Consider the following 27528-nt stretch of genomic DNA (forward strand, 5'->3'; position numbering starts at 1 on the left):
CACCAAAATTGGACATTAGAAAATAGGAAAAATGTTGCTTGGTCTGATGATTCTCAATTTCTGCAGCAGCATTTGGATGTTGAGGTCATACCGTGGAATAAACAACATGAAAGCATAAATCCATCCTGACTTGTATTTACTGGTTCAGTGTGATGGATTCGCAGGTTTCTTTGTTTGTCTGTTTGTTTTATAAATCTAGCTCTATAGAAATGGTCGGAAATCATTATTGAGACCTAAAATAAATCTAATGTTCATATTGATTATTTTGGTAATTGTTGCTGCACCGTAACATAACATTTGAAAGCATAAACTTTTCCTATTTATTGATCTTTGCTGCATATTGTCACCTGATGAGTTAAAAACAGTTGTGCATTTCTTTTCCAGATGGAAATACTGAGGTGGAAGTGAAACCACTGAATGGTAAAGTGCATTTCAAGCTAAATAACTTGAAAACATTGAATGTTTTTCTGTAGGCGTGATGCATGTGTGAGCACGCAGTTTGATGTTGCAGGGCCGCGTTCAGCTGGAAGCTTAAAGATGTGGTTAAACATGCTGACCGTGATTCCTGCTGCAGTGTTTAAGCTATTTAATAAGAGGTTCACACATTAAACTTAGAGCACGACTACATAAGAGCGGCTGTTGTGCGTTTCAGGTTTGCATCACGGTGTCATCCCCGCTGCTGTGCTGGCGGCGTTGCTGATCTTTATCCTGCTGGCAGGGGTAATGTGGTTTCTGTACAAGAGGAGCTCCGGACGTTTCCAGGGACTCCCCACGCTCGGCAGCGCTTATTTCAGGCAAACGGACTCGCAGGCTACGGAGTCAGATGGAAACGTTCTCATCGCAGACCTGGAGCCTCCTTCGGGAGAATAGCACACGGTGACTTGTTTCCTCCTCGAAGCCTCTGGTGTCCTCCCGTGCTCCGTCACCTTGTCACCGTCAGGTACGGATGCCGCGCGGCACTGTAAAACTGTGATGCTGACTCCTCAGGACAGTGGTGAGATGATGGCGGCAAGCAGCAAGCGCGTCTCTAGTTTTGATTTACTCGCACCATTTAGGTCACCAAACACTTGCAAATACACTTGAAGATCACAGACTAAGAGATCACACAGACCAAGAAGGGACGCTAAAGAGCTTTGGACTTGTTTGAAGAGGTTCCATTTGATGTCATCCATGATTTATTCTGTTATGATTTGTAAACAGTGTTAAGGAGAGTAATTTAAGACATGCTCTTGGGCATCTTTTCAGGGCAAAAAGCCACTTTCATTGTCAAGCATGGGTACGATTCATGATAAAATATTCTTTACAATGATGCTTTGTTCATTCAGACTTCTGTTGATGGGTCTGTATACATGGTACAGTATTTTGTCAGTATTACTTATTTTGTAATTTTTATTCTCTCATGTGTACATGCTGTATGTTGTTCATGACCTAATAAGTACCAGGACTGAATGGATTTGCTTGGTTCTGGCTGCTGACGCAAAGAACACCGAGGGATATATATTTTGCACAGTTTTATTTGTGTTTTAATAAATCGAATTTGGTTGAATGGTTCCTGTTAGTTTCATTATTGCTTACTTTCAATTTGCCTGGTGTTATTTTCTTTGTATCATTACCTTAACCCCCACACTTCCTCTTAGACGGCCAACTTAGATGCCAGCAGAAACCACAGTGAGGTTGTGCATCTTGTATTTAACTATGCTTTGTCTTTTGGGCATCTACTGTGTCCTTAAGTTAGTTTCTTTTAATTCTGGCCACTTTTGAGCAGTCCTTTTACCACAAGGTAGAGGGATGGTAAAATACTAAAGATATGCTTTGTTATATGTTAATTGTTTTTTTTTTTTTTACCAGAAAGAAATCTAAAAACTTAGATTGATGTGAGGGACGAGATCAGAGTCCTTCTAGACTGCCTGGGGAATAATATTATAATATTATTGTTATAGTACTGGGCCATAAAGGTCATTGTCCTTTTTTATAATCAAAGGAAACCATTCGTACCTATCGGTTTCCCTTGAATGTTATCTGTTATGTTTTATGATCTCACCCTGAAACAATCTCTTGATAAATTTCTTCATTGTCGTGAGGGCTTTTTTTTTTTTCCTGACAGGGTATCCTTTAAGTAATAATTTAATAATCACCCGGTGTTTTGTTGATCTCTGTAAAACACACAAAGGTCTCGGTGTGTGTGCAGTAATTATCGGTAACGTGTGTTTTGTAAAGCAAAAGAAGCTGGTGAAACAATAGACAATAAACAGAAATGAAAGGAAATGTGATCAGCTATTAGCTGTCACGGGACTTTCACAGTAGATGAAAAAACACCTGAAAGTCCGACTGTTCAGGGAAACAACCGAGTGGGTTCGAAGTAAACCTCTGTCAGTGCGCCCCAGGGTGGCTGTGGCTACAACGTAGCTTGCCATCACCAGTGTGTGAATGTGTGCGTGAATGGGTGAATGACTGGATATGTAAAGCGCTTTGGGGTCCTTAGGGACCATAAAGACGCTATATAAATACAGGCCATACCATTTACCATTTAAACCGGGTAAAATATCCTTCCGGGCAGGGGATTGTAAAAGGAGGACGCCATAAAATAACCAGAAAGTTCACGATGTGCGAGGGCGAAACCGGAAGAAGAACGTTACCACCTTCCAAACTAAAATCTAGCGCTTCACTATGTCACCTTTTTTTTTCTTTAGGGTTTTTTTTTTGTTTGTTTTTTGGACAATATCGTAATTTAAAAATATTAGATTTTTGGCTCAGTATTTAAATTTGTAACATAATTCTGGAACATTTTTACTAATAGTCCTATTTTTATTTTTTATTTTAAGTTTCTCATAAATTTGGCATAGCCTAATATCATTTTTAAACTCGTGATTTGATATGTTTCCAAATGTAAATGTGTTCTAATATTTTTTTAATTGTATCTGATAATACTGATTTTATTAAAAATAAAATTTGACTTAGGGTTTCACTTTACAGTGGAATGGTTTCATTTCTTACCTGTTGGAAATACCCCCTTTTTTAAATGTATGTATTATTGCATAAAACTGACCTAAGCTGTAATATTTATTCTCTTATTTTTCTTTAATTTTATGTGTGTGGATGTGGTTTTACATATAGATATAGATATATTTAATTTTGATTTCTATCAGAGTCCTTCTGCATGCCCCTCTAGTCTGCTCCATCTTGCGTAGCAGCTGTTTATTTCATAACGCTCCCTCTGAAAGGTTTCTCGTTGCTGTTTTTTATGAGTAAAGCGGAAGTTTGTTGCTAGATTGACTTGGGCTCAGTGGATGACAAGACTTTCAACTGGGAGAACTGGGTGGCGTCGGTTCTCCGATCACTTTCGCTTTGGAGCTCAGTTATCAACCGGCCTAAACTAAGTGCGCCACGCTCAGAGGAGGCTTTATGATTGTCACAAAAAGACTCAGTCGTGACCATGCTGAGTCTATCCAGAGCGCCTCTTTGCCTTTGTTTGTTGATATTGTTGGAGGCAGCTGTTCACTGGGGAACTGGTTCACCGGCTGCAGGTTTAGGTGAGTAGTTCGGACACTTTGCGTTACTTTCTGTTCACTTGCTACACTCTCATCTAAGTCGCGTCTTCATTTCTCATTTGGCGCAAATGAGCAAAAACTTGTCTCATATAAGCGCGAACTTCATTTTTAGGATGCGAAACACTTTTAACTGACAAGATTTTTGATTGAGATACAAACGCCATGGCGTTTGCTTATTTAGATGGATGCTCATTTATTATTACTTTGTTTGCTTGTTTTTTTTTGTTTTGCCCCCAGTGTTATGTCTGACAGGTCAAACAAATCGCCTACTCATCCTTCCCTCCATCTCGAGCAGCTCCGCAGAGCCAACATTTCGGCATATTGCTGTCGTGACACCAAGTGAAACTGTACTCTGATAGTACTCCTGCTCAGTTGTTCTTTAGCTTCAACCTGTAAACATTTACCCAGGTCACCGTGTCCCCGCCTACTGTCCGCTTTTATTATTCCCCTCTCTCAGCATAAACATGAAACTCTTTTATGAAGTTAAATGAATAAATCTGCGTGGAGGGATATTTGTGTATATATATTTATCATGTTTTTATTTAAACGAGTGATTTCACTCTAAAAGAGCAGTATTGGTATGCATTCACACTAGATATATAATTTTTTTTTTTTTTAAAGCATTGTTTTATATGTCGGTCTCAGGCCTCTACGTGGTGCGTCCTCACATTAATCATGGTAACAAGGTCAAAGTTTGAAACAATGAGGTCTGCCTGTGTGCAATTAAAACCTGTAAGCTAAGGTGTCACGCTTCAGACTGGTTCAAAGGCTTGGTCTCCTTTGAAAAAGAGATGTTAATCTCGAGGGACGTCCTGACTAAATAAACGAATAAATAATAATAATAAGTTTTTGTTACAGCAGTAAAAATTTAGTGAGACACAGCAAACATGTAAGTTAACTTCCATGCAAGGAATGGAATCTAGCTAGGTTAAAGGTGTTTTCGGGACCTTTTGTTTACAAGTGTCAGCCAATCAGAATAAAGTTGGCTTAGAGAGCCTTCAGGCTTTATTTTGTGCTGAGTCATGCAAAGTTCAAAAATAAGGGTAAAGAACTGCAAACAACTTCACTTTAATTATGTCTGAGAACTGGTGACAATGTGTGAACACAGTAGCGATGAGGGGCAGCTGATCAGATCAAGGCTGCCTTAAAGGGAGGTGAGGGGGCGTTGAAATGGATTGTTTCAGGCGGTGAATGAACTGAGGGGAAGATAAATGAGGATTATTATTGAAATGTGGCTCATGCCAAGCTACTCTAGCACCGTCTAGGGATTAAAAATGCAAAGCCAAGCGTAATAAGTCCCCTTTAAACTTGTGTTTTCTGTCCTGTCATCACAGATGAGGATGCTTTCACCATTCAGCACCAGAGCACAGGGAAATGCCTGAGTGCAAGGGGTCCAGCAAACCTGAGCCTCGCCACCTGCAACTCAGCCAGCAAGTCCCAACAGTGGAAGTGGGGTTCAGGTCACCGGCTCTTCCATGTGGGGACATCGCTCTGCATGGCGCTGGACGTCAGTTCCAAAATGTTGACTATGTTCGACTGTGGCTCCAACATCCTGTTATGGTGGCGCTGTTTGGACGGAGCTGTTTACACTGTTTATCAGATGGGCCTGGCGGTCAACAAAGGCAAAGTAGTGCTCAGTCGGGAAACTAATGACACTTGGGTAAGAGGAGAATCCCAAGACAACATCTGCCAGAGGCCATACCGCGGTAAGTGTGGATTCCTTTCTCTTATCTAAGAGACAGAATTGCTTACATGGACTGGCTATTTTCTTTTCTTTTTTTTCTGAATAGTGCTTCAGGAAGTCATTTGTCAAGAAATTAGTTAAAGTCAGCTTGTGCTTCTGTTGTGTTCACTTCTTGAACTAAATGTGAAAACAGTCCAGGCTTGTAACATATTACACCTCTGGCTCTCGTGTCACCTGACCATACAAATTCTGGTCCCTTTTAAACACACCCTGTCAGCTTAATTGTTGTCAGGCCTCTCAGTTATTGCTTCTTTGTGCTGGGCAACAACACAGGGTGTCAAATTCCAGGTGTTCAACTTGCTCTGAAAACGTAGAGTCTGCCTGTTCTGTTTCCTTTGTTTGTCGTTGTGGTCGTGCATTCATCTGCAGCATGTCTGCAAGGTGCACACCACCGTAACGCAGACTTTTACTTTCTTTTCTTGCGTTCATTCCTGTTTTGATACACATTCCACCGAACACTGCAAGGTTAAAGAAATATTCAGGTAGTGACTAAATGTTTGGCCATAACATTCTAAATAACTGTGTGTTATTAGAACAGTTTAGGCTCTTGATTAAGGACACTGAAGCTTATGCAAGAAGAGGAGGTGCTCTAGAAGTACTAGAAGATGCAAGACCAACCAGGCCTGTTCAACTGCCGCATGTGACCCTCATATTTGAAACCGAAGAACATCTTGTTTATTGTCATTTTTCATGTCTGCAGTAACATTTAGAGAGAAGTTCTTCACCAAAAGGTCCATTATCATGTGTTCAGATGCATTTTGAGCCAATACAGGAAAATTAGTTTGAGTGCAGAGAGCATGAATATTAAATTCAATCACAATGATGATGCAGACTGAGTTGAAGATGGACTTACATGCTACGTTTAGCATTTAACTGAATCAAAACTCCTTTCCTGGGATTTTGTTTCTTTTCTGTCACTGAAGCAATAAACAAAGTACAATTTTTGCATCGTCTTTGATTTCAGTTTCTGCATAGACTTGTTGGGGGTGCAGGAAGGAAGAAAGATGTTGGCTTATAAAGCAGCCTAAACTCCCCTTCTTCACATTCATTTATTTATCAGCATACAGGATTTGATCTAAGGAGTAGGATGAGCTGTCTATATTGAGAGCTTACGTTTGATTGTGTGTATTATTGTAAGAAAAAGGTGCTTTGGTGTTTGCAGGAGGGCATCAAATTTCGTCTCATCCGTCACTGCTGTGAGATGATTTACGAGTCGTCGAAATGAAACGACTACCACGGGCTTGAAATAGATCTTTGACTTTGTTCACTTCTTCTCTCGGTGCAGTCATCCATACCATGGATGGGAACTCTGCCGGCAGCCCCTGTGAGTTCCCCTTCAAGTTCAATAACAGCTGGTATCATGGATGCCTCCCCGATGCAGAATTCCCTGGAATGTCCTGGTGTGCCACCTCCTCAGACTATGACCAAGACAAGAAGATGGGATACTGTCTGAAACCTGGCACGTTGTATTTTTATTTACTTGTAGTTTTAATGGTTTAATGTTTTTTAATTGTTTCTTTATTCACCAAGCCACTAACATATTTATTTTTGAGAGCATTTAAAGCAGAAAAAAAACATTTTGTGTGGTCATTTCCAAATGATGTCATTGCACAGTTTAACCAACAAGGTGAGGTCAGCTCCATTAATAGTTAGCACTGTCTGCAGCACATGTAGCAGAGTAGCGGTATAACTTTAGACTCATATTATATATAAAGAATATATTCTTATATCAACATCAAAATATTTACCCTATTTAAAAAAGTTACCCTAACAATCTTTTTGTATATTGTTATATTATATTAATAGGTCACGTTCATGATATTAATGACTTAAATATTATCGTTGCACATAAATGTGTCCAAGCTTAAAACCACTTTTCTTTGTTAATATTGAATATCCGAAGTGACATGAAACACAAACTGTTGATACTGAAACTGTTGTCGTGTCTTTGACTTTGCAGAGGAGGGCTGCCACACTCTGTTCACCGGTCCAGATGGCGATTCCTGCTATGAGTTTGTCATCAATAGTGCGGTGACCTGGCACGAAGCTCTGGATTCGTGTCGCAGTCAGGGAGCCGATCTGCTTAGTTTCTCTGGGCCTGATGAGCTCAATTCTACAATCTGTAAGACTGACTTACTACTACTACTACTATTACTGTGGCTACTTCCGTAATACAATTAAAAAACACAAAAGTTAAAAAAATAAGTACATTTACAACAAAAATTGCAATAATGGTGACATGAGTAATGCTTGAGATTTTGATTTTAAAAGAATTATAAATAAGTAATGACAAAAATGATTCTTGTTGTCACTGTATGAGCAGGCCCGTGCTTCTCAAGGTCCTGAAATATTAGTCACACAGCCTGGAAATTAAAAAAAAGAAAACCCACACAAATACACTTTTTCTACCCTTTGTCAGTCAGAACTAGTCCTTCTAAAACAAACGTGTCTTAATGTGAAGTTTCTTTCTCCTTCCTTCGTCGCTCTGTCTTTTATTAGTTTATTAGTCTGCTTCTCCTATTTAGTGTTCCGTGTGTGACAGGCGTACAGAAAGGAAAATAATCTGTGAACGACCTGTAAACTTTCAGTCTTAACAGGTCCTGAGATTTTTGTTTTTACTTTTTTTATTTCTGAATTTTCCAAGTATGATGTCATAGAAGCCACATATTTTTCATTTCCTCAATTTGGTTATTTATGTCCTTCGCTTCTTAATCGTCATACTGTGGGATTTTCAGTGGATGATTACAAAAGAGTGAACTGTAAAATGTTCGCCTATACAAACTTATTTCCTAAAGAGTTGAAGCACTGTGTAAAATGATGTACATTAAAAAATTGAATTTAAGGGTTTGCAAATCTCACAAAATCTTACTTGCATGCGATCTTACATGCAACTGGATGCATGTGATCTTCAGACCATCTTTTTTGGGATTGAGATTATATCTAAAGAGTAAATTAAACAGCTGTGGAGGCTTACAAGTTTCACCTTGATGATTGAAACTGCATTAGACTTACAATTTCCTTTATTACATTTACTTGTCCTGTGTGCTGTGGTGTTGCATTGTGCAGTGTTGAACGGCCTTCGCAGAATGCCTGAGAAGATGTGGATCGGCCTTCACCAGTTAGATACTTCTCAAGGATGGCAGTGGTCTGATGGCTCCCCCCTCTCCATGTTACGCTGGGAAAAAGGTAACAGTGAATATCAGTGTATCTTTCACTTGTTACTTACTACTCATTCTCTCTGAGAACTGTGCTGCACATGTTCGCATTTTGCAGCCTCGTTTGTAGGCATTGTTTCCACAAAACCAGAATAACACAGTTTCACTTGCCAGAAACACCTGGTCCTCTCATCACACTAAATCTTGCATCAACGCTGCGTTTCTGCTCGTCTATGAAAGGGAGCGTTGGTGTCGGTCAGAGAAACAATGAAACTAGTGTTGTGAAGAAACCCACTGTGCCACACAGTGTGGCACTGGGACTGCTAATGTTGTTGAATGACCCATTTATAGTACTGAGTAATGCCTGCTAGCTTTTGTAATATGTATTTCTTCTTAACAAGAGCAAGCATGAATGTAGCATGAAGTATATTGCAGTCATTTAGCTTTCTATTGATATAAACTTTGTTATTGCTCTCATCAACAAGATTGTGCTGGATCAGAGAACTTTGAACCTCTATGTAAAGCACAGTTGATATGCTAAGCTTTGAATGATACCTACATCTCTTGTCCTTCTTACAGTCACTATGCATTTTTATTGATATTTGTGTGGTTATATATTTAACAGGAATGCCCTTCACCTCCATCATCATTCAGTCAGACTGTGGAGTCCTGAACTCTAAGAACAACTATGAAACAATGGCGTGTAACAGGCGGCTGCCATACGTCTGCAAGAAGAGAGTCAATGCCAGTGAGACAACAACAACAGGTGAGCTGGCTGCTGATGCTCAGCAGTTACACTTCTATTGAGTCATACTTACAAAAAGAAAAAAGAGAAAGCGCCGATTTGGTTCACCACATGTACCGCAGGGCTTGTTGCAGCAGTCTGGATTTGGGTCTGGTTTGGGGCTCTTTGTTGCGTTTCTTCCCCCGCTTTCTTTCATCGCTTTCCTGTCTAAATCTTCACTGTTCTATCAAGGTAAAAATAATGTGCTAATCCTAATGGCCCTGCTAAGCTGTGCTGATACGCAGTAATGCTTTTGAGATGAATTCTAATGTTAGCATGCTAATAAGTTTACAATAACAATGCTAACAAGTGTTCTTAGTTTAGTTTGTCAGCTTGCTAAGGTCTCAATAACAGAGGCCTAGAGACCTGTTGGCAACTATCTGGCAACCACTACATGCAAAAAACCCCTGGTCCCAACTGACCAGGGGTTGCAGCAGGTATACAGCGCTGCACCGAAGATCTTTTCGTGATTGCTTTGACTGCTAGCAGCTTGCCGCGGTTGCTGATCGTTTGTTGGAAGGCTTAATCAGACTGCAAACAGTCTTTAAAGTACTTCTCAGACATCGAAAAGTATAATGCAAACTGGAAATGGACAACATTTGTCTTCAAAGTCAAAGCTGAACCTTTTTAAATGTGCTTGTTGCAGTGGGGAAGTGTTGTAGAGTTAATGGCAAGCATCTGAAGACAACTCGGCATCTTCCAACTGTTGGCAACTAAAGCAATCACAATCTGTTTTTGGTGCAGCACCCTCTTCATAAACATTTTCACCTGGCGACAGCCCAGAAGCTTTATGAACATCTGCCAAGCCAATAGTCAGCAAGTGTTTGCAGACACGTTGGTGTCTTTTATGCAAATAATGGGTGAACACAGCAATCTGCTAGCAACCAAAGCAATCATAACATTTTTAGTGCATTTCACTAAGCAGCTGGCAGCAACCTCAAGCATCCATTCACCAACAGATTGGGGAATATACATTCTTCCTTAACGTAATACAATAAGGTTGAGCCTCTTCTGTCACTTTTTTCTCACAAAACCTTTTCCTTTTTTTTCTTTCAAATTAATGGTTTAAGGATAATACAGCACTGTGGATGTTGTACAAAATATGAAGCCCTCTAAGTCAAATTGTCTTGATCTAAAACGCCCAAATCCTCTCAAGGCTTCTGTGTGACTTGACTTCTCTCTACAGATTCTTTTGTCTATAAGGAAACGTTGTGTAAGGATGACTGGGTGCCGTGGAATGGACTTTGTTACAAGTTGATGGAGCAGCCAAAGAACTTCAACGCTGCCCAGGAACAGTGTAAAGCTGCGAACGGAGTTTTAGCCAGTTTCCACACGATTGACAGCAAAGAGATGATCAGCACTAATTTCCACGGAGGTAAAACTGTCCAAGTTTCTCTTGTGTTTTAAATAATTTTATAATTAATACATTAATAAGCTCTAACATGTTCTCCTTCTCTCTATTTATGTACAACATTTATTTATTTATTTTTTTAATAGAGCCATAGAGTTAGTACTGAAGTATCGTGATTTACACAATACTGCCTTATTTTTGATGAGAATGATTTCCAGGTCTATGCTTTCACTGTTCGAGTCAAATTTAAACAAAGGCTGAAATTGAAAATGTTTGCATGTGTGTAACTGCTCATCAGATGGCAAGACTTTAGACGTGTGGATCGGTCTGGTTGGTGTCGGCGCGAACCCCACCGTCTTCAACTGGACGGACGGAGCACCCATCACCTTCACTTACTGGGCTCCATCACAACCGGTCCAGCCCACATCGGATACCAGCTGTGTCTCCTACACTGGAGAGGTGTGTGTGTGTGTGTTGGTGTAACACATATCCACTGTACTCAGGCCTTGTGTGAACGTTTGTGTATGTACTGCCAAGAGCATTACATTTGCCCTGTTTGAGGTCTTACAGAAAGGCACGCTGTCTGTTTTTCCACAGTTTCATAGTTGGCGGGTTGAGGATTGCACACAGATGCTGCCCTTCATGTGCCAGAGGAAAGGAGAGGTCAATGAATCAGCAGCACAGGTCGGATGTAGCTCGAAAGATGTGAGTATTCTCACAACAAGCAGTATTTTACATTTCCTATTAAATGTGTGGTGAGATGCTTCTACGCCTCCACACCAGCAATTAAATTTCATATGTTAGAAGGATGTAGAACCCATGCATATGTTTGGTGGTGTTATAACGAGAGCTTACTGTAAGGGTCAGATGATTTTTATGGCGCTATGGAGTCATAAAGGAGTTGAGAAGCAGATGTCTAGCTCTATTGGCAGCTGTTGCAGATAGAAGCAAATAGATTTGTAAACTGAAAACAAAACTGTAATCCTTGATGGTGGGGGGGGGGGAAACACTCATGTGACTGTTGACAAGAAATCCTGTTGCAAAAAACAGCATGCATGTCATAACTTGAATTGTGAAAGAGACGTAGTTCTAGCTTGCAAAATTTGTCTGTTTTCAACTGACCAGGGTTGGAAGAGACATGGAAACTCCTGTTATAAAGTGAACACAACGCAAGTGTCCTTCAAGGACCATTGCAGCATCACCATAAGAAACAGGTAATCAAAAGGGTTTCTGATATCAGTCCAAAAGATGACCTACATTACATTTCTGTGGTTTTGCAGTTAAAGAAACTCACTCACATTTGACTGTTCTTTCCAGGTTTGAGCAGGCCTTTATTAACAGTCTGCTTCAAGAGACGGCAGGCAAGGAAACTCAGTATTTTTGGATAGGGTTGCAGGACATCAACAGCACCAGGGAGTACAAGTGGGTGAGGGCAGATGGGTCAATGGATGTGGCAACATACACCAACTGGGGCTGGTTTGAACCAGGTATGAAGACTTATGGCTAATGGCTAAAGTATCTGTATATAAATTGTTTAAGGAGCTTGGAAAGAAAAGCATCTGGACTTCTTTGAGTTGCTTGAAGACCCTGGCTGATTGGGACCCACACCCACTTTCACACCTTGGCTCATGTGATTAGGTAGAGGCTCATCAGGGGGTCCTTTGTTCCTCTTTGGGGGGAAACTCCCACTGGGTTTAAATCTGGGACTCTCCACCATTGACCCTTAGAACTGAAGAAGCTTCTCGGATGAGAGGTGAAACGTCTTCAAGCAACTCAAAGAAGTCCAGATGCTTTTCTTTCCAAGCTCCTTAAACTATGATGACCTGTATGACTGAGAACCTTCACAGACATATCTGTATATAAAATGCTATAGCAGACTATAGTGTTACAACACACTGTATATAATTCTGAACCTCTGATAAGCTATTCAGAGAAATGTCTGTGCACCTCAGAATACTCACTAACATGCAGTCATATCATAATAAAAAAAATGATCTAGTCCTTAGCATGCCTTAAAATGAGTACATTGACTTGTAGAACCACTTTTAGCAGCAGTCACTTTGAAGTAATCATTATCTGACTTTACCAGTCTGTCATGTTGGTGAGGAGGAATTTTGGCCCATTCTTCTTAACAGCGTCGCTTCAGGTCATTGAGGTTTGCAGGCATTTGTTCATACACAGCAGTCTGAAGGTTCCACCCAGCATTTCAATCAGGTTGAGGTGTGGATCTTATCGGGGCATTGCAACATCTTGAGTCTTTTCTTTTTCAGTCATTTTGTTGCAGATTTGCCTCTCTGCTTTGGATTGTTGTCCTGCTACATAATATTATTTTGGGATAAGCTGTAGCTGTTGGACAGTTGGACAGATGTCCTCATATTTGACTCTAGATACTTTGATATACAGAGGCGTTCACGATTGACTCAATGATTGCTAGCTACTCAGGTCCTGTGACTGCAAAACAAGCCCAAGTCATGACCCCTCCACCACCGTGCTGACAGTTGGCATGAGGTGTTCTGTTGATGTGCTATGTTTGGTTTTCACCAAACATGGTGCTTTGGATCATAGACAGATATCTTCACTTTGGACTTGTCTGTACACAGCAGATTGTTCCAGAAGTCTTGTGGTTTGTTCAGCCACACTTATTTAGTCTTTTTCTAATTGTACAGGCATAAACTGAGATCTGTAGAGTCTGAGCTCATGCAACAGTTGCTTCTCTAACATCATTGCTGATGACTTTCCTCCTTGACATTCTGCTAATATACACCTGAATGCTTCAGACCTGCAAAGTGAAAAAACTTCTGCTTTTATAGAGGTGCTCATACTGGCTGATCATCAGTTAAACAAGTGCATTTGATTAGTAGCACCTGGCTGCTGCTTACCCTCCTAATTACTATGGAAGTAGTAAGGGTGTAATTTGCCATTATTTTTTCCTTGCACTGCTTCTGGCTTGATTTTGGTGACTGTAAAGATAAATGATATAAATCCCTATTGGGATTTATATCATTTATCCTATTGTTTAACAAATGAAGACCCAAGTAACTTAATGGACTGCTCCACAACAATATGTCATAACATCAATGAACTGGTTATCGTAACAGGCAAAATCTACGTAATAAATGTCACTTTTAGAGGTTGAATTTCATTTTGCTTCATTTTCTTTATAGATCAGCAAGGAGAGTGTGTTGCAGTTTCCACTGCAAAGCCTTTGGGTAAGTGGGAGGTGAAGAACTGCGCTCTCTTCAGGGCCGGCACCATCTGTAGAAAAGACCTCATTATACCTCCTGCCCCAGAACCAGAACCAAACCTTAATGCATCGTGTCCTAATGGCTGGGTGTCCAGGCCAAACATCAAATACTGCTACAAGGTGTGTGTATGTGTGTGTCTCTTTAAACAGCACCATTAAGAGATGGTTCTTTTGTTTTGGTTTTGTTTTTGGCAAAAGTGAAAATGGTTGTAAGTAAGAGTGGCAAAAGCACTGCACTGGTTTTACATTTTAAAGTCTTTTTACAAGGCTTCAAGATCATTTCTCCTGAAAGGAAGTAATATGTAGTTCGGTTATAGCTGAACTGAGTTTTTTCACAATCTACACCATCTAAGCTGTTTTAAATTCTTCTTTCACCTTGTCAGGTGTTTCATGAAGAAAGGTTGAGCAGGAAGCGCTCCTGGGAGGAGGCCATGAGGTTCTGTCAGGCTCTAGGAGCCAATCTTCCCAGTTTCACAAACTTGGATGAAATGAGAGCCCTACATTTCATTATGAGAGAGACTATCAGGTAGGCACACAATCAACACAAGTTGTGTTTCCTGTTGTACCAGTAGCAGAGCACTACTGTCATAGATCATTGTCACGAGAAGTGTGACATCATTTATGGAAGTCACAAGTCAAGCATAGTTACATACAATACTATCTGAACTATTGTATACCAGCAGAAAGAAATGTATTTAGTTTTTGACACACTGAAGAAAAAAAAATTGCCCAAATTGAATTATTTTTAAAAAAAAAAGAGCAAATGAGGTTTCAAAATTGTGAAAAATGAGCATCATTCTTCGCTCTGGATTTCTCTGGGGTTGTGTCTGTTAAGTAATTGTAGGATCTTTTGTAGGATTCTATTGTAGGACTGTTTTTGTGAATTGGCGCTCTATAAATAAAACTGGCTGCTGAAACCAGCAGGATAAAGCCCGGTGAGAGCTGGCTCACCAGTAATAGCAGATTGTCTGTAAATCCCATCTTAGTTAGTGAAAATTTCCCAGTGTAAAGTCATTATTAAAGAGACAGGTGTCAGCGTGGCTCTACCCAAAACCAGTCTGCTCTGTATTCATACAAAATTTATGACCAGTTGCAGGAAAAAGGCAAATCTGTATAATCAGGCCCCATCTTTTCCTAAAGACCTCATAATACTGGATTATCCCAATAGAGCACTTAGTTCTCAGACTGCTGGCTCCCTTGCGGCTCCTTGAGTTAACAGTAGAATGGAAGGCAGAGACTTCAGCATTCACATTGCTGGGGTTTTGCCCAAACACTGTAGGGTCTTTACCCTACAATATAAAATGTGTGAGCCAAATATTGTGAATTGGCGCTATATAAATTTGAATTAACTGGCTAGTTAACCATATGCTGCAAAAATGTTATTTGTAGTAGCTCAAGTTAAACTAAAGCTAAAGTGGTGTAGCATTTATAACAGTTATATTGTTAATGGCTTGGTCATGCTGAAGAATCTGTCCTTCTACAGTTTTCTGTTTTTCTAACATGCACAATGTGTCAAACTCATGTCTGATAGTGTGATTGTTGGCAGGAGTCTATGGAACTTTCCTGTATGAACAAATCAATATTCGTTATGGCTTTAACCTTTATACACACTTCAAACAAAAGAGTGTGTACGGGAGGTGGTGGGGTGTGTACCGGCAGCCTTTTCTTTATCGGACTGGCACATCTAGTCGCTTTAACGAGGAGACGACTTGTAAACATGCTGCTTCGTCTTCGTGGGAGCATACCTAAGAGTTCAAACTTGTCTCTTTCCTCACATAAACACTGAGCGCACTCAGCTCGAGCATTAAAATAAACACATACCATCTCCCGTCTCACATTTCACACGTTGCAGTTGAGTCAGCGAGGGGGGAGAAATAAAAGCTTATGTGAAACTTATGTCAAACTGTCTTAATGTTTAATTCTAATGATTATCTTCTTACTTGAAAGAAGGCTGTTTGAGTAACACAGTGTGCTCCTGTTCTTGCAGTAATAATCGGTACTTCTGGGTCGGCCTGAACAGGAGAAACCCCGCAGATCGCTCATGGCAGTGGAGTGACGGCCGGCCCGTGAGTATCCCGGTTCTAAACACACGTATACCAATTTTTGTAAAATCTGGCAGAGTGCTTCATATCATGTTTGTATCCTTGTCTCATGTTTGTGTCTTTAATAGGTATCTCTAGATATTTCATACAGAAATTTCTACGAGGAAGATGCGTACGATCGGGACTGCACTGCATTCAAGGTGGGCCACTAAACGGAGACTTTTAATAAAGATGGAAACATTTGGCTTACACAGTTGTGTGCTTTTTATAATCTGTAGTTTCTCTTCTTTCTCTTACAAAAGCTCTGCATTAAAAGTTGTTTCATGTTGTCAGACACAAACAGCTCTTGCATGTTTTTTTCTTCTCAAACAGACAGTGCACATGATCTGTGATGTCAGAATTGTGTTGCCGTTTTTTGTTCATTATTGGTGATGTTTGTGCAAAACCCATCTGTGTCCTCAGACAATGAAGAACAGCTTGAAACACGTGTTTTACTATCTGCTGCACGACTTGTCTCCCATACCTTTCTACCCCAGACCCTTTCATTGTGACGCGCAGCTGGAATGGGTCTGCCAAATACCTCGAGGTGAGCTTATATCTGTGACCAATGACGTATAGTCTGTGTGTGCACCAAATAAAGCCTGGTACTGGTTTGGGAAGAGCTCAAATCGCTCATTAAGCTAATTAACAGGAATTTGGAGGTCCACAAAGTGAATGAGTCATTTGTACAGCAGTGATGCCTCCGTATAATTTAAAAACCTGATGGACTTGACCGTAAATCTACTTGAATACTTTGTTTGATGTCTCAACAGGAGTGACACCGAAAACGCCAGAGTGGTACAATCCCGGTAATGCCCTCATCATCATCTGTTCAGCGTGACTGCATCTGTCATTAGTGTGACTTTTTTTTTTTTTTATTCAACTTTTCTTTTCTCAGATCATCTTCTGACTAAATGCCACATGTGTTGTAACATTAGAGTTGTTTGTGTTGTTTTTCAGATGGGCATCATAACTCGTCCATCTTTGTGGATGGAGCAGAGTTTTGGTTTGTTAATAAGCCACGGCTCAGTTTTCAGGAGGCGAGGCTCTTTTGCAATTCTGAAAACGGTACACTGGCGGCTCCAACTAACGCCGATGCTGCTATTAAAATCCAAAATGAAATGCATAAAGTAAGTGGCACACTATTACAAGTGGCAATGTGTAACGCTCAAAACAACATCATCAGAAACGTTTGATTGAAGTTTTGATTAAAGCCTATTTTATTTTGAAATGTTGAACTGTTTATTTGAGACAAGCCTAACAAGAGCAGCATTCTCATTTCTTTTTGCTGTCCCTTGAGGTCCTGTCATAACATTGATGTTGAGGATGAGGTCCTGACTTTGACTTGGCCGTTGCAACACATTGATTCTTTTCTGTTGTGGATTTGCTGCTCTGCTTTGAAGCGTTGTCCAATTGTTTGACCCGTTTTGGGCCAACTGAACAAGGCTGTTAGAGACACGGTGTCGCATTTAACTCTAGAATACTTTGGTATACAGAAGAGTTCATGGTCAACTCACCGACAGAAAACCGTGCTTGACAGTTGGTGTGTTTATGGTGCTGTGGTTGTTTTTCACCAGATGTGAATTCTGGCTCTTCTGTCCAAAGGTCATTTCCCCCAGATGTCTTGTGGTTTGTTCAGATGCAGCTTTGCAGTCTTAAACTGTATTTCGCTGTTCTGCCAGCACCTGGCTGCTACTTACACTCTTAAATGCTACAGAGGCAGTAAGGTTGTACTTAGTTCTTCTTCATTTTAAGCAGATATTGGTATGAATCAGCAAGTTTTGTTGGGCAGGGAAAAAATTAGTGCTGGACGTTTCCTGATTCTAGTTATTTCATCCAGTCAAGCTTAAGTAGGCTTTGACTGCACATAAATTGTCTATGCAGAGAACTAAATAAGGATCACATTTGCTGAAATACAACCTTGAAACCTCTGTTTTTGTTTTTTGCTTTGTTAAGATTTTTCATAATCATCATTTATAAAATCTAACTAATAATAAATGGGCAGCTAACAATGAAGAAGTCTGACCACAAGAGGAATTCTTCCCACTATATTGAGGTTGCGAAAAGCTGACAGTAAATGGATAACAACATGAATGACAAATCTTCCAGCACTAAAACGGCAAAAAAGAAAATGACTCATTTATGGAGCACAATATACAGTTAGCTACTCACAATTAAACAGAAGTGTCAACACTTTTTTTTATTTACTTGGAGAAAAAGGGGGCATAAGTCCTATTAACCTGTAACAACTGTGATACCTGCTTCTAATAAAAGATATATGAAACAGAAGTGTCAACATCATACTTCTTAGATACATACTTACTAAACACAGTATGGAATATAAGTCACGTCAGACGTTGATACCAACAATTTCAATTGTGTGAAACTTAAACCTGCATGTTTTAAACAGATATCAGATCAGAAGCAAAGCTGGTGGATTGATATGACACAGCCTGGACACATATTCCCTATGACGTAAGCCAGTCACACACACACCTTTTTGAACTTTGAACTTGTATAGATGTGGTAAAATATGATACTGAGATTCATTGAAATTCTGTTTGTTTTAGGTACAACTCTATGTACTATAACCATTTATTTCCCCTGGGTAACTGCACCTACATCACTCCTGAAAGTGTCTTTCCCGGTGAGTAAACACCAGAGAGTTTGTGTAAGGCTGAGAATGATTAAGGTTTTAAATTCAATTCGTTGTTTGAACAGAAATAACGAGAGTAACTGAGTAAATGAAAACTTCTACGCTCATATTGTGCTGAGGAGCAAAGAGAAATCATATCAAATATTTACCTGCTAAAAGTTAACTATTGTGTTAAAACATCACTTTGCTTTTAGTGCAATGAAATGATTGACTTTAAAAAAAAACAAAAAACAAAAAAAAAAACAGTGAAAACATGTTTCAGCCAAATTACATAGTCCATGAGTGACTTCTTGCTTATGCTCTCCTTACAAAGAGCTGTGTGGTACACTTAAAGTCACTACTTCGAACTCTTATACACATCTTATACACATTTACTGTCCTATTTAAACTTGCAGACTCTGACCAGTGCTCACGGAGGTTACCGTTTGTGTGTGAAAGAGTGAACACCACATTAGTGGAGAAAAACCCCCTGGAGCCTCAGCCTGGAGGACTGCCCTGTGGAAAGGAATCTGTCCCCTTCAGAAATAAAGTCTGACACATTTATTACATAATAGTTTAAAAACTCCTGTTCTGATAATCTTTTTCTTACAAGTCCTAAGTGAATAAGAGAGGTTAAAAATGAGGAAGCAATGATAGTTTATATTTCAGGAAAAAATCCCATAGAAGAAAGTAAAATCAGATTTTAATGTTATGTTTTAATGTTAATGCTTCGTTTAATGCTTGAGTGATAGAACGTTGCTTGTAAAATTATTTCTGATAATGTGGCTGTTTAGCCAGCAGTATTTTATTTATAGATTAGTAACCCAGTGCCTGAGTTGCGCTAATGGCATTTTCTGCTGTAGTGATTATGATGCCGGTGTCCTTTTGCAGTGCTACACGCTGATGAAGAATTCAAAACCTTTTAACTTCAAGGGTGCCGACGAGGAATGCCAGACGGTAAAAGGAACCTTGGTCACCATCTCTGATCAGGTGGAGCAAGGTGAGAACGTTAACATGCTTCTCATGACGAGCTTAAATATATTTGTTTGACAGAGTTTTGTAGTTTATGAGAAGCGTGACGGAAGTCCCCAAGAGTGTAAATGTGCACTCCACGGTGCAAAATATTCTAGAATTCATATGTGTAACAAATGTGTGTTTCAGATTTCATCAACACCCTCCTGATGGACACAAAAGACATGAACAAAACATGGATTGGTATGAAAATCCAGAACAGTGAAGCTTCATGGATTGACAAGTCCAAAGTGAACTACTTAAATTTTAACCCTCTGCTCCTGGGCATGCACAAGGTCGTGGCTTTTCATGTAAGTAAACTGCTTCAGCTGATATCTCTTTTAGGCACGCTCCACATTTGACAGAAGCATGTATTTGTACAGTTATGAACCATGACTGCATTATCATAATACACCCAAATCTCCAACTAATTATTTTAATGCAAACTTAAGATGAATTATTTGCTTTGTGTCTTTCTTGATAGCCATGGGATCTGGAGAGTTTGGATTTGTGCGTGTTCATGCTCCATAACCCCAAGTCTGACATGCTGGGTACCTGGGACTACACCAGCTGCACAAAGATGCTAAATGTGGCTGTTTGCCAACACTATGCAGGTGAATCTCTAGTCCTGTCACTTTATTATCCAAATTTCATCCAAAACATGCATGTTTATCCTGAGATTTATTTTTATGAGTGCTTAACTCATGAACTTTGATGTATCTGATATGATAAAATCCTGATAAATGAGCAGCAAAAACTGCACTAGGGCTCTTTTTAGAATAGTAGTGTAGGGGTTAATGTTGTTAACCGAGACATCCATGGAGCAGAAAAAAGCGTGGACCTTCCTTGCATGTCGTTTCCCATCGCTCTCGCCTATAATTTCTTCTCAAATCTCTACAGCAATCTCTCCATTAAAAGACAAAGTGCAAAGCAGATACATTTCTGTGTAACAAAGGCACAGAGAATCAGGTCTCTGGCACACCTGTCATGAGATGATAAAAGACGCGTATCATTTCTCATTTCAGATAAGCTAGAGGAGCCACAGGTCCCCACGAAGCCTTTCGTTGTCAATAACCACACCGTGCTGCTGCTTGTCAAAAATCTCACCTGGTCTGAGGCGTCAGAGGAGTGCAAAAAAAACGACATGGAACTGGCAAGCGTGGCTGATACCTACATGCAATCCGTCCTCACCATGCACGTGAGCCGTGCAAAAACACCCATGTGGATTGGACTCTTTAGCGAAGATGTAAGTGGACCAAAAGGGGCTTCTGTTTGAACTCATCACTTGTTCAGTCCTTAAAATGATTTCCTGTCTCTTTTGCACTCAGGACGGGAACCACTACCACTGGACTGACCAAAGTCACACTGTGTTCAGTCGCTGGTCTTCTGATGTCACTAGTGGCCAATGCGTTTACCTGGACACTGATGGCTTCTGGAAAGCCACTGAGTGTGAGGACACTCTAGGAGGTGCTATCTGCCACAAACCAAGCAGTAAGTGAGGATATAGTAATGGCTGCACATCAGTGCACAAAGCAAGGTCCAAAAAAACATAGATTAGCGAGTTTGGTGTGGAACAACTTGACTGAAATGCACAGAATCCCAATTTAAACGTGACAGGACACCTTTGGGATGAATTAGAGTGGAGACTGTGAGCCAGGCCTTGTTGTACAACATCAGTATCTGAGCTCACAAATGCACTCAGGGAATAATGGTCACAAATGTTCTGGAAAGCCCACAAGACCTGAAGCTGTTATAGCTGCAAAGTGTTTGCTGACAGTATATTAAACACTATGGATTAGGGATGGGATGTCACTCAAATTCATATGCATGTGAAGGCAGATGAGCGAACACTTTAGCGATATAGTGTAGCTTCTAGACATTAATATAAAAATCATTTGTTCCTGATTTCTTTGGCTGCAAAGCACTTTCTTCCTAATTTCTCTAGAAACGATAATTATCCTTTAACATCCTTTGCTGTTTAATCTCGTGGTATCAAAGCTTTTATCTATTTTTCTTGTAAGGCATCGTTACGCCATTTGTTTTTTGTCTTTGTTTTTTTTACAGAGCACAAAATCCCTACACATAAGGATGATTCAATGAAGTGCCCCCATAAAAAAAATGGTCCAAACTGGATCCCCTGGAAGAATAATTGCTACTCATTTCAGCTGGTTGGCTCCAGATGGGAGTCGTATAACCGAGGACGTATTGAGAATATCTGCAAAAAACTTGGTAAGAATTTGATAATATTAGTCACACGCCGTTCTTCAGCATGGCTGAAGTTACTAATGATGGTGTGTATATATGTTTCAGATGCAGGTGCAGACATCCTGACTATCCGAAATGCACAAGAGAACGAGTTTATAAAGAGCCAGCTGCTGCCCTTTGAGTCATTGGTCCAGTTTGTATGGCTGGGACTGTTCAAGGATAACAATGGTGGGTATGAGTACCTGTGCTTAGTAGATGTTTTATTTTCAGTTGTCTTGTTACCAAAGCTCTTGGGAATTGACCCTTTTTTTTCTCCTCTAAGACAAATGGGTCAGTCACACCAGGGCAAAGAAAAAAAATGGGAACATCTTTGTGACTAGAAAAAATTGGAGGTGGCCCAATCATTGGATTGAATGTTTTTTTGCATTTGGTGACTGATTACAAGGAGTTTCAGCAATGAGCTGGTTGCCCACACATTGAGCTTGCCACACTCTCTGAGAGATCATGTTTGATCGCAAGTTGATTGTGCAGGTCGCCCAGAGAGAAGCAACGTTTCCAAATAATCATGGCCCAACTTGGGCCGACTGCATTCTTTCTCAGACAGATTGGTGAAGGTTTTTAATAACTGACATCGAATTTATACACACAGATTACCAACATGTTGCAATCAATCTGAGTCAGTCCAACCCAGTGAGAGCGACTTATTTACAATGTGACTCTTTACAATGGGGCACCAGAATCAGCGGTTGTATTGTGGTTAAATTCCAATATAAAGGCAAGGCTACTGAGTCCCTAGGTCATTTGCAGTTACATCACCATTCTTTATCAATCAGTAACGATTGTGGAGGAATTTCTGAGTTTCTGTTTCAGATGTGTGAGGTTTTCACTCTGTGCATGTAGACTGTAACAGATTCGCTGTTTTAACTGATTTATCACAGTTATCATAAACAGATTGCATGTAATTGCCAACTTAACCCTATTCAATTACAAACTGATATCAGCCTGTTGCTGTCTTGACACACCAAAGCTGCTTTAAAGAAGGGACACTGACTGCAAGTGGTTGCAGACTTGGTTCCTGATTTTGAAGCGGCAGTTTTAAAGACAATGAGATTGCATTTTTTTTATTGCACAAGGTCACAATGATTTTGATTGTGTCACGATCTCCGACCACTGTTTAGTGTGACTGAAGGACTAGGGAAAACAGAAAGAGAATGTATTCATTTTTGTGTTTTTTGTCTGTTTACAAGTAAATTTCTTGAAAAACTAACTTGCCAAGCCAGAAAAATCTGATCCTGTAATAGCAGCAGCCTAATGTTACCTTGCCCAGTGTTTTACATACTATACAGACACTGACAATAGGTCCTATTGTGTTTGTGTATGTGCCAGAGTTAACAGTGATTGTCTTTTGCCGTAGATAACCAGACAAGGTGGTATGATGGCACAAATGTGCAATATTCCAACTGGGCGAAAGGCCGACCAAATTTAGAAAGCCCATTCTTAGCCGGTCTCACGACTGATGGCACGTGGATTCTCGTCGCAAACAAAGAGCTACACCCCGTATTCAAGCAGAGGACGATTGTGAGCTGCAAGCTGGATAATGGTATAGTAAACGTCTGCATTTTAATAGTATTTGCCTGTTTCTGTTCTCATGACTAAATTGCTTAATGCTAAAAATAACACTTTATGTGTTTAATCCCTCTCCCCTAAGAATCCAAGAAAGAATACAACCAGTCAGCCAAGGATTTTCAGCAGTATGGTAACTTAACATATAGGGTTGTTACCCGAAAGTTGAATTGGTCTCAGGCTCTAGGCGAATGTGATAAGCTTGGAGGCCACCTGGCAAGCATCCATGACGTGGAGCACAACGCACACCTGAGGCTCATTTCCAAGATGGATGGCTTCCCACTCTGGATTGGCCTGTCAAACTATGCTGTAAGAACTTTTGGCAGCCAGAATCTGAGCAAAAATAATCACTTCATCGTAGTAGATCCAAAATCATCTCGTTTGCACTTCACCCATTTGTTTTTACCTCTTAATAACATCCTGACATCCATAATGCTTTGTTTCTGTGTGCAGGTCAGTGGCTCACCCTATGAATGGTCTGATGGAACAAAATTTGACTACCGTCCCACCATCTCTAACTCCCAAGACACACCGAAAACCAACTGTGTTTATATAAACCCTGCTGGAGACTGGAAAAGGACCAGCTGCGATGCTATGATCGATGGCGCCATCTGTTACACCACCAATATTACCTCTTCTTACCAAAGTAAGACACTGACTTTCATAGAAAAATCTGGCACTTCTTTGGTTAAGTGAATATAATCCAACAGTACTGAATGGTTACAGTAGTGAAAACACTCAGCTTTGAATCTTTTTTGGCTTTGGGTGAAACTGTAAATTGTAAAAGCAGGACATCTACCTGTGATTTAGTTCATTTTGGTTAGTCATTAACCATTGTCTATCTTCTATTCTCCGTTTTTGTAATCAGGAGCCAAACTACAAGATGGCCCAGAAACTAATCATTGCCCTCAGGTTGATGGTAAGTCCAAGTGGGTTCAGCACAAGGATCACTGTTACGCTTTTGACATGAGCTTCTACAACTACAGACTCCACAGCATGGAACAGGCCAAGGCTCTCTGCCAGGAGATGGGTGAGTTCTTGTTTTCTGTGTAAAGAAACCCAAAAAGTCGAGCTGAGCTGAGAAGGTATTAGTGGGGATTTTGGGGGGGAACTGTAGATGAGCACTGTTGACTTCAATTTTAATAGCACTCCAGTTTTCACACAGTCATATTTATCCTTTACACCTCATACAGCAACTCTAACACAGAAAGATGCGGAGACAGGGGAGCAGGCGAGTCTTCATATACCCCTGTTTCCTGCACCCTGCCTGAGGCGGGGGGTTGGATCCGAAATCTTTGCCAGTGCATATATATATATTGACTTGACTTTGACGGTGCATTATAATAAAATATACATAAATGCATACATAATATAGCACCATAACAAAACACATGTACACACATCACAAACAGCTATTTAAAACACAAAGTATGCCCCATTCAGGGTGAGCCTCGGCAGCATTACATTTAAATTAATCATCAATACTACAGCGCAAAAACAAAAGTCTGACTTCATTTTAACATTTTTAACAATTTCTACTTGTGATCATAGCAAATAAATGGTTTTTAAGCATTTTTTAAATCCAGTTTTACTCGTTTGTTGTGTTTCCTGCTTTGGTGACAAATTTCATTCCTTTTTAATTGAACGGGTTTTTGCTGTGGCCTGTCTGGTAGAATATTCATGTCTATCTTCTCTGATATTTTTATACAAAATAATTTGAATTTTTCATGTTAATTGCGTCTTTTCTTTACTGACAGATTCCCATCTACTAACCATCGAAACCAAAGACGAAAATGATTTTCTGGCCAACTACATCACTGAACACCCTCTCATCACCAGTCAAGTGTGGCTCGGCATAGATCTTGATACTCTTGATACTCAAGGTAAGAATCGCAATTTAAAATAAAAGCTGGACAGTAACATGACATTAATTCATTCTTCTTTTTTTTTTCTTTTCATTTTTGTTTGTCCTCTTAGGTAAGCCTGTATCCTGGCAGGATGGCTCCCATCTGAATTTCTCTAACTGGTCATCTACAGCCTTCACCGGGAAGAAGTCCAGGTCCCAGTGTGCCGTCATGGCGACAGGCAATGGTGGAAACTGGAATCTGGTCCCCTGCGAGAGTAGCTACAGCCGTGTTGTTTGCAAAACGAAAGCAAGTGAGTGTCACAACAGGTGTCGAGACAAACCCCAACACTTTATGGGAATTTGTTTTGCTGCTGACTGAAGGATGAGAGTATTACTCTGTTATTTGCATGATAAACACGGAAAGTAGGACGACTTTTTCACTTTTTCTTTATTTTGTTTGTTTTGCTGTAAAATTAATTTACACTCTAAAACCTGTAATAACAGGAGGTTTTAGTTGAAACACTTTTTGGACTTCGTTTGTGTCTAACACGCTGCCTCTTGGAATTGGGCTGATGATGTGCTAACGTTTGTTCCTCAGAGTCTGCAGGCTCCCCGGCGGCACTGGGCTTCTTCATCGTGGCCCTCATCGCTCTCATTTTAGCCCTCAGCTTTGTCATCTACAAGAAAAACCGAGCCCGGTTCCATTCTTCCGTCCGCTACGAGAGGACCTTTAACGATATGGACACCACCAGTATAATTGATGCAGACTGAGCCTGCTTCAAGTTTTCAGCCTCAGGAAGTATTGATATGCCTGCCTCAAGTTATTTTTTTTTTAACGTAATCTCCCCCCTCCTCTTTTTAAATTATTTATTTATCTTTCTCAAAGCCAAATTTTTTTTCTGTGTGAAACTGTAAATATAGTTTGAGATTTGTGAATATTTCCCAATCAGTTTCTTAATTTGGGTTCAGATTGTGTTTAATAAGAGCAGCACTGTATACTTAATTTTAATGCGTGGGCTTATTCTTCTTGGTCTTTTTTTTAATTTTATTTCAATGATAAAAATGGGATTTTCAGATGCTTTACAAACTTATGCAACCTGCAGCCTCAACAGCTAAAATTGCACTGATGCATGAGTGACTTCAAACATTCACAAACGTGCTTTTAACCAATAATCCACTGTCTGATTTACGTGGCGGGGGGATCAATATATGAATAGGATTTTTTTAAAAGCACAGGTCATCTGAAAATACAGTAACAACCTGTTTTCTTTAAAGTGTTTATATATCTAGATTGTATTTCAGGTAACACTGCGACATGCCCTGACTTTTGTCTTCAAGCAAAACAGGGAAACTAAAGGCCGTGGCTCTTAAATCATTTTTCTTTGGTTTGTTGTATGCCGACTGCAACTCAGCTGTACTGAAAGCTGGTTTGACAAACTAACACTGTGGCCTAAGAAAATACATGTGTATTTTAGTTTGACTGCACTTTAAAGTAACATTTTTTTAGCTTTTTTTTTTTTTTTTTTTACTTTAAAGCGCAAACATTATCTAGTTTAATTTTAAATGTACTTAAAAGATTGTTATAGACATGTATTCATGTCTAACAATGGTTTTATTAGTGTGAGGGCAAAAAGGAATTTAAAAAAACAACTTAATCCTACTGATAAGCTTTGAAGGGTCCTCTCCTAGCTTAAGATACCATATTTAATGATATGGCTCTGGCTTTACTATGTACTTGACTACTGACCAAGAACGCACTTTAATACCTTGTGGAGAAGCAGTTCCCAAATTCAAGCACAGTGAGTTTTGGAAAGTGTTGTTTTTTTGTCATGTTTGCTATTGAGATTGCACTGCTGTTTCCTGTAAATGCTCTGTAAATAAGTGATGTGTTTATTACTGAGAATGAACCAAAGACGCTCTGACTCATTTTGAATGGTAAAAGCCAGAGGAACTGCTTCTGTGTGGCTTGTTAACCTGTCTTTATATCAAACTGCAGACCAAATGGTTGTTTTGCTTGGTTTACTTTCACGTCATTGCTGCTCAAACTTATCAGCTCAAATCAGGTGCCGTATGCTTCCAATAAAATGCATGGTTTTCAATGGCTTTTATTTTTCCGTTACCATTGTGGCCACCACCACCACCATTAGTTTATTCATACTTCAAACACACAAAAGTCCAGGGAAGGGACGTACTAACACAAGAAGACAACACATGAAACCATACACACTGTCCTCAAATGGTAGTCATCACTCATAAATGGCAATGCATTCATCAGGCAGACTAAACATAAGCATGGCCATT

The 27528-nt window shown here is 39.9% G+C and overlaps 2 protein-coding genes across 2 annotated transcripts in view; both read left to right on the forward strand.

Annotated features, from left to right (window-relative positions):
- pla2r1 (phospholipase A2 receptor 1) overlaps positions 1-1551 on the forward strand; it is a 31283-nt gene extending 29732 nt beyond the window's left edge. Inside the window, exons 29-30 of the mRNA XM_031728939.2 lie at positions 385-420; positions 653-1551. Of these exons, the coding sequence (XP_031584799.1) occupies positions 385-420; positions 653-870 (254 nt within the window). The 3' untranslated portion in view covers positions 871-1551. The remainder of the gene's footprint in view (positions 1-384; positions 421-652) is intronic.
- Positions 1552-3213: 1662 nt separating this feature from the next.
- On the forward strand, positions 3214-27330 carry ly75 (lymphocyte antigen 75). Its single transcript, XM_031728899.2, has 35 exons — positions 3214-3530; positions 4883-5254; positions 6578-6751; positions 7253-7414; positions 8359-8478; positions 9073-9213; positions 10418-10606; positions 10881-11041; positions 11180-11287; positions 11708-11796; positions 11900-12069; positions 13747-13946; positions 14210-14352; positions 15814-15892; positions 15997-16068; positions 16331-16454; positions 16681-16716; positions 16868-17037; positions 18318-18382; positions 18478-18554; positions 18959-19092; positions 19434-19542; positions 19704-19864; positions 20038-20167; positions 20579-20799; positions 20882-21044; positions 21618-21782; positions 21864-21986; positions 23173-23358; positions 23467-23690; positions 23835-24027; positions 24250-24411; positions 25139-25264; positions 25359-25538; positions 25826-27330. The coding sequence occupies exons 1-35, from the start codon at positions 3434-3436 to the stop codon at positions 25996-25998; spliced, it is 5199 nt and encodes a 1732-aa protein (XP_031584759.1). The 5' UTR covers positions 3214-3433; the 3' UTR covers positions 25999-27330.
- Positions 27331-27528: the final 198 nt, after the last annotated feature.

This window comes from Oreochromis aureus, linkage group 1 (genome assembly GCF_013358895.1).
Source record: "Oreochromis aureus strain Israel breed Guangdong linkage group 1, ZZ_aureus, whole genome shotgun sequence".
Lineage (NCBI taxonomy): Eukaryota > Metazoa > Chordata > Actinopteri > Cichliformes > Cichlidae > Oreochromis > Oreochromis aureus.

Coding starts and splice junctions, on each gene's coding strand:
- ly75 (XM_031728899.2), top strand. CDS start 3,434: ATGCTGAGTCTATCCAGAGCGCCTCTTTGCCTTTGTTTGTTGATATTG. Junction 5,255..6,577: donor CTGCCAGAGGCCATACCGCG/GTAAGTGTGGAT, acceptor CTCTCGGTGCAG/TCATCCATACCATGGATGGG. Junction 6,752..7,252: donor GGGATACTGTCTGAAACCTG/GCACGTTGTATT, acceptor TTGACTTTGCAG/AGGAGGGCTGCCACACTCTG.